This window comes from Podarcis filfolensis (assembly GCF_964270895.1).
Source record: "Podarcis filfolensis genome assembly, chromosome: 4".
Lineage (NCBI taxonomy): Eukaryota > Metazoa > Chordata > Lepidosauria > Squamata > Lacertidae > Podarcis > Podarcis filfolensis.
This window is the reverse complement of record NC_139607.1, coordinates 30,606,814-30,619,570: the sequence shown is the minus strand read 5'-3', so window position 1 is coordinate 30,619,570 and position 12,757 is coordinate 30,606,814. Positions and strand designations below refer to the sequence as shown.

Here is a 12,757-nt window from a genome sequence, read left to right as displayed (position 1 = left end):
TACTCTTTGAGTTCCACTGTCTATAGTATAGAAATTATAACACATGCCTAAAGTGCATCATTTAATTGGGAACCAAGTCATCTAAGCTAAAAACAATTTGCATTAACAAAAGCATCATGGTTTAGCCTTGAAGGCAAATGAATTTTGAATTCCCAAAACATTTATCATAACAATAAACAAACACTATTCAGGGTTATGGACAGTTTCCTAGAAGAAAATATTGTTCTTTCAAGTCAGCCTCTCCTCAGAAACTCAGGAGAGTTTCTCAGCTTGAGTTTCTATCCTCAAAGAGTGAAACATATATCCCCCCTTTAGTATCATTTCTGTTGATCCATGTTTACAATTGTGTTATGCTCTTCCTGCAGAATGACCACAGCAAAGACCTTCATAAAGTATGCAAAAGAGTTTGGGATTAGTGCTCTGATCTACAAAAAACAGCATGGGAACCTCCTTTGATCTGCCCAGCTGAGTGAGATAATCAAGGTTTTTAAGTATATCCACAGTTCAACTCAGATGCTGAATCTGACATCTGGTTTCTAGGATATCAGTTTCTACAAAAAAGAAACATGACATAAGGTTACATACCAAGTAAGGCTGTTCTTTCACCTGCATCCTCTTTTAAACCGTTACTACTTGATGGAGATCCGTTAGCAGAAGACGCTGATAAGTCACTTGTTTCATTTCTGTTCTCTTCTGGCACAGCAATACTCCAGCTCTCGGCCAATATGCTGCCACTTGTTGATTCAGGCATTGCAACTTCTTGTTCATCTGCAGGCCCTCCCTTTGAAGTTGAAGGGGGGGGGGGAGAAGTGTTAACCAACAAGACCATGGGTAGGAAAACTAAGGCCTGGGGGCCGGATCTGGCCCAATCGCCTTCTAAATCCGGCCCGCGGACGGTCTGGGAATCATGGTGTTTTTACATGAGTAGAATGTGTGCTTTTATTTAAAATGCATCTCTGGGTTATTTGTGGGGCATAGGAATTCGTTCATTCCCCCCCCAATATAGTCTGGCCCCCCACAAGGTCTGAGGGACAGTGGACCGGCCCCCTGCTGAAAAGGCTTGCTGACCCCTGAGCAAGACTGTTATTGAAAAGGGGTGGGGGAGAAGGGAAAAGAGATCAAGCTAATGTACCAGGATATCTCTCTCTCTCTCTCTCTCTCTCTCTCTTTTTAAACCAAAACTTATAAGCCAATTTCCTAACTCCTTTCACACTGTAACATAGCCAGAAGGCAGGATGGGGCAGAACACATGTATTTCGGTTGGTATTTGCCTGTTCCGGGAGAAAATCGGGGCATGTGCCTTTGGGGGTGAGGTCAAACTGCTTTCCCAAGCCCACATGTTGGCACACCGCAGCTATGACCTCCCCCACACTTAATTCTGAAATCAACAAAACTGCTTTGCCAAATAAATGCACCACCAGGGGCAGCTTTATACACATCTCAACAGTGGCAGCCACTCATTTATAGAAGCACATCCGTTTTCAGGGGACATAGATGAAATTAGCAACTGAGCCGAGCCAAGCTGCTTTTAGACAACTGCCTGTGGTAGCTCAGCAATCACAACACACACATTCCATCTCAGATATCCAGACTGGTGAAACTTCCCAGGGTTGTCAATCAGGGAGAAAAAAACTTCCCCAGCCATGCTAAATGAGATGCTATGGACTGAGCATGAAGACCCTTTCAGACCAAACATGGATTCTGCAATAATAATAATAATAATAATAATAATAATAATAATAATAATAATATATTTATACCCCACCCATCTGGCTGGACTTCCCCAGCCACTCTGGGCGGCTTCCAAAGAAATATTAAAATACCACAATACATCAAACATTAAAAGCTTCCCTAAACAGGGCTGCCTTCAGATGTCTTCTAAAAGTCTGGTAGTTGTTCTCTTTGACATCTGGCGGGAGGGTATTCCACAAGGCGGACGCCACTACCGAGAAGGCCCTCGGCGCTGGACCTCAGTGTCCAGGTAGAACGATGGGGGTGGAGACGCTCCTTCAGATATACTGGACCGAGACCGCTTAGGGCTTTAAAGGTCAGCACCAACACTTTGAATTGTGCTCGGAAACGTATTGGTTCAGGCTCACATCCTGGATGGCTGGAAGAGATTGTAGCGCAGCGGACCTAACTCAATGAGTCTTCTCACTGAGGAGCTGAATGTCTGCCCAACTACAGTGATTTAGGAAATGAGCCACTGGGACAAGGAGGAGCCTGAGCCTTTCTAAAAAGATTTGGTCCTACACAAGGAGAACATATGATGGGGGTGGGGGGGTGGGAGGGGCAAGCTGGTACTTTGCAGTCAGCAGTATTGAGTTTTGATCTTGGTTTGGTTGCTCTTGCCAGATTGTTTCGTCAACATGTACCTAGTTTTCACTGGTGAAGTTCAACGAGACAGATTTCCGGCTTCTGATTATGCAGAATTGAATTGACCATAACAACAGGCACCTTCTCTAGATAAAACCAGCTTGGGCTCCTCCCTGCAAAAAGTAATATGCCGTGGCTGGCTGGATGCTTGGCTGGCGCAGGTATTACCTGGCCCCAAACAGGATGCCTAGAGCCTTATCACAGATTTAGTTACACATTTCCAACCTACCCAATATCCGAGCGCTTTGATGACATCTAGTTTGCACATTGGACACGTTCTGTGTTCCAGCAGCCAGGGATCGAGGCAATGCCTGTGAAAGACGTGCCTGAAGAGACATCGTAGTTTTTGAAATCAAATATAAGGGCTGTTCTTTTATGCAATGAAATTTGGCAAAATTAAAGGAACAAAAAGCTTATCTAAAGCAAAACTTTGATAAGGCAGCATTGCAGCATTTGCTGAGCAGGCCGAAAACAATCCCCACCTTGGCAAGATCCAGGGTAACTATGCAATTCAATCTCCCGCACAAATTAAATCTGTAGTTAATAGTGGCGCACGGACCACTGAATGACTGTATGGGGTCGCGCCTGAGGGGTGGTCTGGAAATTTCAGCTAGCACAGAATGCTGTGGCTTGGCAGCTGAATGAGGCCCCGTATTATCAGCATATAATGCCTCCCTTTGAAGGATCTGATCTGGCTGCTAATTTGCTAGCAAGTCAAGATAGATATTGGTAGAGAGCTATATATCCCTAAAAAACTTAGGACCTGGTAATTTGAGAAGCTGCCATCTCCCATAGTGCCCTATTCAATCCCCGAACTGGGAAAGACCCTTCTGCTGGCAGCACATGCCCCTGAGGTTGGTTTTGACAATCTACTCCTAACAGGGCCTTTCAATGTGGTGGCACCCACTTCATGGAACCCACCCTGGACAACTTGTCAGGAAATGCTGTCGAGCAGCCACAAGTTCCTCATCCCTGTTTTTAGGGCACAGAAGTTGGAAGAACTGAACGAATGCCTCCCTATCACCAGCACTGTACAAAACAAGAATGCATTACCTGCAAGTTTATAGGTTTGAATGAAAAATAAATCAAAAAGCTACTGTGAATTTATTTTTCTCCAATCTTAAAAACACTGGGGACTCGATTTTTTTTTAACGAGTTTTGTTAAATAGTTCCCAAGTAATGATACCCCACTGAAGCAAATTTTAATAAGCTTACTTGCAAGGCAGGATTCGAACGATATCCTTTGGTTTGTAGTTTTCAATGCATACAGCGCAATTTTCAGCATCGACATTCAAGCCCTTTAGAAGAACAAAAGTATAGTTAATGTTGAAGTTAAGCCTTGCACAACTTTGTAAAATAAAGGTACTATAAGTATCCAAGTCTTCTGCAGCCATTTCTTTGAAAATAAGCAGGGAAGAAATTCAGATACCAGGACAAGAAATTCTAAAGAAATGCAATGTTACAGAGCACACAAATGATACAAAAAGACTAACTTAATCTGAAATACCATGTTAAGAATATACAGCAAATATCTTTGCATCTGCAAAGCGGCCAACTCAAATTCTAAATGTTGAAATACCATAACAGATTACAAAAATTGGCTGGAAAATAGTGAGCTGATCAATTTCAAGCCAAGTGAAAATACAGCAAGCTACATGTATGGAATACAGGTATTCCATACAGGTCTTACCTGAAATTCCCACTGATACTCAAATAGGGTGAGACTTATGTTAGAATATTTGTAGTTTCTAAGTCAGGAGCAGAAATCAAGTAAACCAAATTATTCAGGACGCTGGACTATAAAGTTCAGCCACAACCAATATATGTTGCTTGGCATCAGCAGATTTGGCCAACCTAGATATATATATATATATATATGCATTTATTTTATGCAATCTCTTAAGCCACTCATATACGGTTCACGTGATGATCAGGACACTTGTTGCTAAAATACATAGCTATAAAATGGTTTAACTCGGCCAAGTAGCAACAGCAAGACTTTTGCTGCTATTGGCTCTGCCCAGAGAAACCTATTAACTCTGTTTGGGCAATTATGAACACTCTGCTGTAAGTATCCGGGCGTGGCTCAGTCATATTAGCATTTGGTATCAGTTAGATCATCTTCACAAATTATTGCAAAGTCCAACTGATATTATTATATTACTGTGCCAGAAATTCAGAGCAGTTCCCATAACTAAGAACAATTATGTACAATTTTGTATTTGTGTGCCTTCTTGTACAATTATGTGGTGCACTGAACAAATTATAGACTCATGACCTAGGGTTTTAGAGCAAACAAGAACATGAGACTCCCTTTCTCAGAAACAGCGTGGTTGTTTTGGTTTTTTTTAAAAAATGATACTTTTGGCATGCCTAAGACCTTGGGTTTGCATTCTGGAATGCTTGTTCTATTATTATTGTTCTGTTTTTGCCATATCAGACTTTTTTAAAAAAAGCTCATTGGTTTCAGAAGCAGCTTACAATGTGTCATCACAAGCTGTTATTGATGAAGTTCCCTTGGGTGTATGGAGCAACCAATGAGATTCTACATACACCTACCCGTGTATGTTACCAGGCAAAGGAAGTTCACAGAATCACAGAACTGAGGAGTTGGAAGGGACATGAGGGTCATTTAATATAATAATAATAATAATAATAATAATAATAATAATAATAATAATAATAATAATTTATACCCACCATTCCCGGTTCAGAAAACCAGGCTCAGGGCAGCTAATAACAAATTTAAAACACTTAATTGATGCAACAAAAAACAGCATAAAATACAGTATAAAACGTGAATAACAATAAATTCAGAATTCAAAAATCAATTTAGGGGGAAAATCCATCCAATAAACATTAGATGATCACCAGGGCTAGCTGGCTAAATTAGTCCTATTTGGGCCAGCGAGGAGACCAGGGGAGAATTAGCTGTGGGATCCCAGAGCGGGTAATCTTCATAAAAAGGGGAGGGGGAGGGAAGGCTAAGTTCAAATTGAAAGCCAGGCAGAGCAGCTCTGTCTTACAGGCCCTGCGGAAGGAAGTTAAATCCTGCAGGGCCCTGGTCTCATGGGACAGAGCATTCCACCAGGTCAGAGCCATCACTGAGAAGGCCCTGGCCCTGGTGGATAATCTGATTTCCTTAGGGCCCAGGACCTCTAAACTGTGATTATTCATGGACCTTAAGGTCCTCTGCGGGGCATACCAGGAGAGGCGGTCCTGTAAATACGAGGGCCCTAAGCCCAATTTAGTTCAATCCCCTGTAAAGCAGGAATATTCTGCCCATTTTGGGGCTCAAACCCATGACCCTAAGAATAAGAGTCTCATGCTCTTCTGACCAAGCCATCTTATTTCATTTCATTTTAAAGAAACTCTGCTAATGGAAGATGTTTCCATCTACATTAGTCTGATTGACATTACCTTATCTTCATGCTTTACAATATGCAGTGGAAGCTGGCCAATTGCTTTTATGGTTTCTTCTCTATGGCCCTAAAAAACAACACCATACACACAACCAATTCAATCAGTAGTGCATATTTAAATGAGATTATATGAGAAACTGAAGGAATGGGTTTCCCAAACCCAAAACTGACTGTGCAGGCAGTTTGAAACGGGCACCAAAATCCCTATTTTTCCTTAGCTAAAATCCATTAACTTGAGCTCTGAGTCAATGTATAAACAAAAACCCGGCTGTATAAACAAGTGCTCAGAGCCCTCTCCTTTATCAGCTCGTGACAGCAAGGATGACCTTGGCTGTTCCAGTGGAGTAGGGATGACATGTCTAGGTCTTATCTTACGTCCTGACGCACAGACCTAGTCCGGGAATAGCGCCAGAGTGTGTTCTTGGAGTTGGTTACCTCTTGCTCCAAGATAAGAGTAGGAACAGGAATACCCTTTTATGGTCAGAAGTACAGGAAAGAATACCCTTTTATGGTTAAGAGCAGGAACATATGTGATGTCAGCCTGTGTGTATAGGCTGACGTGGTTGGATTCCTGGGGAAGGAGGGAGAGGGTGCCTGGAGGATATATATACTGCATGAAATTTCTCATTTCTTTGGACTTGTTGTGGACACACCACACAGGTGCCTTTCTGCTGTTCCGGAAAGCAGAAATAAAGAACTCTTTCTCTGAACCAACCCTCGGTGTCATTTGACTTCCTTCCTCCTGTCTGGGAGCAACGCAGACCCAATCGGTGAACTCCAATAAGGCTACAAAACCACCTGAGATGCTGAGTAATCTAACAACTCACTTATCCAATATCTAAGGGTTCCTTTAACTGAAAGGCACAAAAGCAATCCTGCACCTATGTTGGCCCAGTGTTAACACATGAAATGGGAATGTGCACAGGATATTGGCAAATGTGCAATATGCACATGAAGGTAAGACTCAGATCAAAACCATTGCAACAGTGCTTCTCTCTATGCCAAGCACAGGAATCGCAGCCCTAATTACAAGCAAACATTTTTCACTACAGAAATTGAAGAAGAAAAATCACCCATGTAATTACCTGGTTTCTAAAATGTGATCCACTATAGAGGAAGCGCTGTATATAAAAAAATATAAGCCATGCCAACGATATGATCATCATGGTGATAAATGCAATCGATACAAATACAACAGACTGTCCACTGATATATTCTTGCATGTGTTGCTTGCCAACACCAATAGACATCCTCACTGGTATCCCTCTTCGCACCAGTTCCAAGATCTCCATGCCTTTGGGATATCCAACCATAATTACAACTGCATTGCCAGTACCTGTCAAGGGAAAGAAAAACAGGAGTCATGTGGGCTCTTGCACAGCTTTTTTATTCTCTGTATGAAATCCAGGCAACCTTACATAAAGTACACAAGAAGTAATTTTGCTGTAGTTTTTCCTTCAAGATCCTACCCAGCATGTTGTTGGATATAATGCAAGAATAAGTCCTACAACTGCCATGCTCTCCCCCTTATAATAGAGAAAACAAAGTCTTAAATTATAATAAAATCTTAGAATCCAGGAATCTTTTCACTCTAGACATTCTGTGGCGTTCATCTCCTGACATGTCCTCCTTCTATTTGAGGCTTATCAAGATTCCCACATGCCAATTTGTGGTTGTTGGTTTTTTTGGCGGGGGGAGGGTACTGTCTTCTGTTTGTAATATTTTGTATTTCATCTTATTTCATTCTATGCCACTTTGGTAAATTCTTGTTGTGAAATGGTTTATAAATCTGCAATCAAGAGACATGTGGACCATAAGAGTGTCTTGATATTTGAGTTTTCCTCTCTACTAAACCCTTGTTGTTTTTGGATTATTGGCTCCTTGAGATTGCCATACCTGACAGCCCAAGCAAGATTACACATAAGGATGAGAGGCCATATCATGCATAAATTTAGCTTGAGATTAAGATTCGTTTTGAAAATATAAATACAATGAATGATGGTGAATAGACCTGCGATGTAACTATGTTTACTTGCCACCCACCTGTTCCCAAACTTTAAATAGCATGCACTTGGGCTCAACTTTTACTGTGCTTCCTGTATGTATGCTTAAAACCCAGAAGAGGCGGAATAAGATCAACAGCATTGTTTTGCTATAAGTAAGCCAATAAGAAAAACATCCCTCCTCCACATTAAGTTTGTAACTGACAATATTCTGATTTTGCAAATGCTTCAACACTGACTAAAGTGATTGCAGACACTGCGACTGCAATAACTAATTTCACAACACAGAGAAGGGCTGCGTTCGAGAAAAGAAAAATATATAGTGCATATAAACAGTTCCAGTGACCTACTTTTAAGAAGCAGTTTCGTATCTTGGCCTCTTAAGCTATCAGGATGTCAATCAGGATGCTCAAATGTTGCAATCCAGAGATGCTACATGTTTGTTTTTAATCAAAGAAGAAACAGGCCATTCATGATTCAACCACGCTTCCCTTAACCAGTTCCTCCATTTATCAGCCTTCCTCATCTCCAATTTCCATATATGTAGCATTTGGGGCTTGGGGAAGAGAACTTCATACTTCTCTACTCATGAAACTCTGGCCTCAGGGCTACAAGCTAGGCATCAACCAACCACGTGCAATTCCCCCACCCCAGAAAAGTCAGGACAGAAGAAGAGGTCCCCCACAAAAAGGCCATGGGAAACAATCCGTGTGTAGACATAGACTCCAGTTTTGCTTCTGGGTCCAATTCAAAGTGCTGGCGACTAGTACACAAACTGCTTAGAGCCACATTGGTAAAGGTAAAGGACCCCTGGACGGTTAAGTCCAGCCAAAGGCGCCTATGGGGTTGCGGCGCTCATCTCGCTCTATAGGACGAGGGAGCTGGCATTTGTCCACAGACAGTTTTCCGAGTCATGTGGGCAGCATGACTAAACCGCTACTGGCGCATGGAGGACCATGATGAGTGCCAGAGCGCACTGAAACTCTGTTTACTTTCCTGCCACAGAGGTACCTATTTATCTACTTGCACCAGTGTGCTTTCGAACTGCTAGGTTGGCAGGAGCTGGGACCGAGCAACGGGAGCTCACCCCGTCACAGGGATTCGAACCGCCGACCTTCCGATTGGCAAGCCCAAGAGGCTCAGTGGTTTAGACTACAGCGTCACCCGTGTCCCTTAGAGCCACATTACCAGAATCTGAAGGACCACCTCCTCCCATGCAGATCTGCCCGTGGCAGATAATCTTTGAAAGCCCTGTTATATGTCAGCCTACCATCGAAATCCCCACTAGGAATGCTATGCTGCCCTGTAACTTTTAGACTGGAAGCAAAAACATTTTCTTATTTCTCTTGGTGTTTGATCTTATATTTAATGTTTTAACTCTGCTGTCCTTGGCTTTGGGTGTTGTGCTTTTATTCTATTATTGCTGTGTAGTTTTCTTTCTTTTCTGAATGGCACCCGAGCTGGTTTTCCTGTGTCCTCCTTCAACCCAATATGCATCAAAAGTGCACCTGTATGTTACCAGGCTTCTATTGTACATGATGCCCCCATCTGCTCATGCAATCTGGCTCCATTATGTCTTGCTTTCAACAAGCCACAGAGTTTTTTAAATACTTAGGAAACCTGAAATATTGCTGCGATGAATCATACATATGCAGTCTCCTTGAGGCTGTTTTCCCCAAACGATTCTTGCAATCACTTCATATGCTGCTTTCCACTCCATTACACCAAAATGCACCCAAGAAGAGGTTTTATACTTGTCCTCACAAAAAAAATATGTTAGTTATAAAATCATGCTCAGCATCTTTATGCGGGTCATTTTGAGTACAGCACATTTATTTCTGAATGCTGATGGAATGCTGTGTCCTATAAAAGCGCACATAGTATCTGCCTGTTAAGGCTTCTTTCCTGCACCTCTTGTATAATTAAACAAGCAACAAAGCCAAAAAAATATTTAGAGGAACTTGCAAACAGGTAGCAGGCATACAGGATGTGGATCCAGGAAGCTACTGTGTTTTGAAATAACTAGATCCAAACAACTTGCTTTTCAGTTTATTCGGTGTTTTATACAGAAGCACTGACCATTTTCTTTTCCAGCTACAGTGGTACCTCGGTTTAAGAACAGTCCGCTTTAAGAACAATTTGGTTTGTGAACTCTGCAAAACCAGAAGTAATGTCCTGGTTTGCAAACTTTACCTCTGTCTAAGAACGGAAGCCGAACGGTGTAACGGCACTGGCGGGAGGAGGCCTCATTAGGGAAAGGGCGCCTCGGTTTAAGAACGGACTTCCGGAACGGATTAAGTTTGTAAACCGAGGTACCACTGTATCTGAAAAGTCCTATATCACATTTTCATAATAGGGAACAATACAACTTTGTAGGCATCTTTGTTCAGCATCTTCATTTCCTTGCTCCTCCCCACAGCTGCTCTTGTTTCTGTGTCAAACCTGCTAAACCAAATCACATCTCCAAACAAACCTGCTGTACAAGCTCAGCCCCGTTCCTATTTCCAGAGACTTGGCAAATGATCCCTGAGTAAGGAGTTTACCTTCCCTTAAACCTGGCGTAACTTTTGCACAGCTTCCATTGCTCCTCTTGGTTCACTGCTAAGAAGTATTATTATTATTATTTGAATATCGTCCTATACCCGGAGGTCTTAGGGCGGTTTACAGTATGCACTCCTGATTATGTAGCTCAGTAGTAAAGTACTTTCTAGTTTGAGGCTTTTTAGGTTTCCATTTCCATGCTAAGAAGTTAATGGGGGGCGGGGGGGCAGGAAATAAAAATTATGCACAGTATACAGAAATACATTTTTATTCTTGCACAATAACTAGGATCTGGATTCTGGACAGACAAAAGGAAGTATTTCTTCACACAGAGCATAATTACTTTATGGGATTCATCGTCACAAGATGCAGCAACAGCCTACACTCATGTTTAAAGGTAAAGGGTAAAGGGACCCCTGACCATTAGGTCCGGTCGTGGACGACTCTGGGGTTGCGGCGCTCATCTCGCTTTATCAGCCGAGGGAGCCGGCGTACAGCTTCCGGGTCATGCAGCCAGCACGACTAAGCCGCTTCTGGCGAACCAGAGCAGCGCATGGAAACGCTGTTTACCTCCCCACCGGAGCAGTACCTATTTATCTACTTGCACTTTGAAGTGCTTTTGAACTGCTAGGTTGGCAGGAACACTCACGTTTAGGTGGTTTTAAAAGAACGCTAAGCAAATTATTGGTGGATAAGTCGAATAATGGCTGTAAGAAACGATGGCTACACAGAACTTCCATATTCAAAGGCAATAATGTGTACACACTGCCTTTAAAGCACATTTGAAGCACTGTAGTTGGTTAAGGTTTGCTGGGAATTGTAACTTTATGAAGGAAAAACTATAGTGCCCAGAATTCTTTTGGAGATGTGCCTCAAAAGTGCTTTAAAGATATAGTACGTCCACAGCAGTGTGCCACTGAAAACCAGTTGCTAAGATCAGCAACTGGCAAAGGCTTCATCCCTATTTGTGAACTGCTTGGGAGTCATTCAATTGACAACCGTGTGGCACTGTGAGAAGCATGAGAGGACCAGGTCCACATCCCCATCCTTTAAACCTCACTGGTAGATCACTGTATCACCAAAACCTACTTCACAGGGAAATGATAAAGACAAAATAAAGGGGGGGGCAATCATTGCACCTTGAGCTTCTTGGAGGAAAGAAAAGGATAGAAAAGAAACAAACAAACAAACACAAACCAAGGCTGCCTTTGGTTTGATGCAACAGGGCTAATTTGTTCTTACTCAAGTCAACTTCTGCTGCTCCACATGTGCAGCCATAGATGTGAGGGATGCTTGGTCCAAACTAAGGCCTTGCCTACACAAACGAGGTAGTAAAACAGACCATCCCTACAGGTGGCGGAGAGAACTTTTTGAAGATGTTCTCTGAAAACAAGCACAATACAGACTGGGCAGACTGGGCCAGAGGAGTGTGTGCTTTCACATGGGACTCAAAAGTAGCATTCACCACCTGTGTACAGCCTGTGGCACTGCCTGCCACACGGCACACCACACCAGCCCTAAATTTATACGGCACTTGCTTCCAGGGAAGTTTTCTGCAGCCTTGTTCCACTTTAGATGTGAATACACGATGCGCCAAACCCCAGAGGTCCCCCCCCCACTCCAAGCTTACCCGAGTTGCCACTTCCCAAACTCTTCTTCCCTTTCAGCATCACTCACCGTAATTATAGGACATGGTCAGGGTGGAGTTGCCGAACCTGGGCTCGTTGTAGATCACCACGGCAGCCGCCCGCTTCCTCACGGCGTTGGCGATTTTGTCCTTCAAGCTGCAGCCCCCGTGCGCCACCAGAGCGATCCACGGCGGAGGCGTCCCCGCGAATTGCGCTCCGGGCGGCCTGGGGATCTCGTAGTCGATCCCCGGCGCGCAGCCTTCCATGTGGCGGCCGCTCCCCGCTCCGCCGCGGGGGATGCCCACCAGGCCTTGCGCGTTGTCCTTGGGCGAGCTGTCGCCGTAGCGGCCGCTCTCGGTGCTCTCCTGCACCGTGCGGTTGGTGCCGGGCTCGGTGTACATGGTGGTCACCCAGGCCGTGTACCACACCAGGGACCAGGCCACCCGCGGGCACCCCACCGCCGCCAGCGCCAGCAGCAGAGGCAGCGCCACGCGGCGCAACAGCACCATGGCAAACCCGACACGCGCGCGCGCTTGGCGAATGGAGCGCCCAGCCCGCCTGCACCGAAAGGCGGCAGCGCCGGCGCAAGCGGCAACCTCCGCGTTCCCGCCCCTTCCTTCCTTCCCTGGGAGGCGGCCCGGCTCGCCCGCCCGCCCCGGCCAGGAGAAAGGCAAAGAGGCGGGGACTCGGCGGCCAGGCCTCCTTCCTGCGTCCAAGCAAAGCCGTCCTCTTTCCTTCCCTCATAAATGCAGCCTGGCGCGCGCTCTCGTTTGGGAACCGCCCCCTT

The 12,757-nt window shown here is 44.2% G+C and overlaps 1 protein-coding gene across 2 annotated transcripts in view; it reads right to left on the bottom strand.

Annotated features, from left to right (window-relative positions):
• Nucleotides 1-12,757, bottom strand: part of RNF149 (ring finger protein 149) — a 17,798-nt gene extending 5,041 nt beyond the window's left edge. The window contains exons 1-6 of one of the 2 annotated variants that reach the window (XR_014547238.1): nucleotides 12,020-12,757; nucleotides 6,884-7,134; nucleotides 5,797-5,865; nucleotides 3,592-3,674; nucleotides 2,606-2,702; nucleotides 586-781 (exon numbers count right to left, since the gene is read on the bottom strand). Coding sequence is in view for 1 of the 2 variants with exons in the window: in XM_083610874.1 (XP_083467000.1) it covers nucleotides 586-781; nucleotides 2,606-2,702; nucleotides 3,592-3,674; nucleotides 5,797-5,865; nucleotides 6,884-7,134; nucleotides 12,020-12,479 (1,156 nt within the window). In the remaining variant the exon portion in view is untranslated. The remainder of the gene's footprint in view (nucleotides 1-585; nucleotides 782-2,605; nucleotides 2,703-3,591; nucleotides 3,675-5,796; nucleotides 5,866-6,883; nucleotides 7,135-12,019) is intronic. The other variant, XM_083610874.1, reaches the window with a different exon arrangement.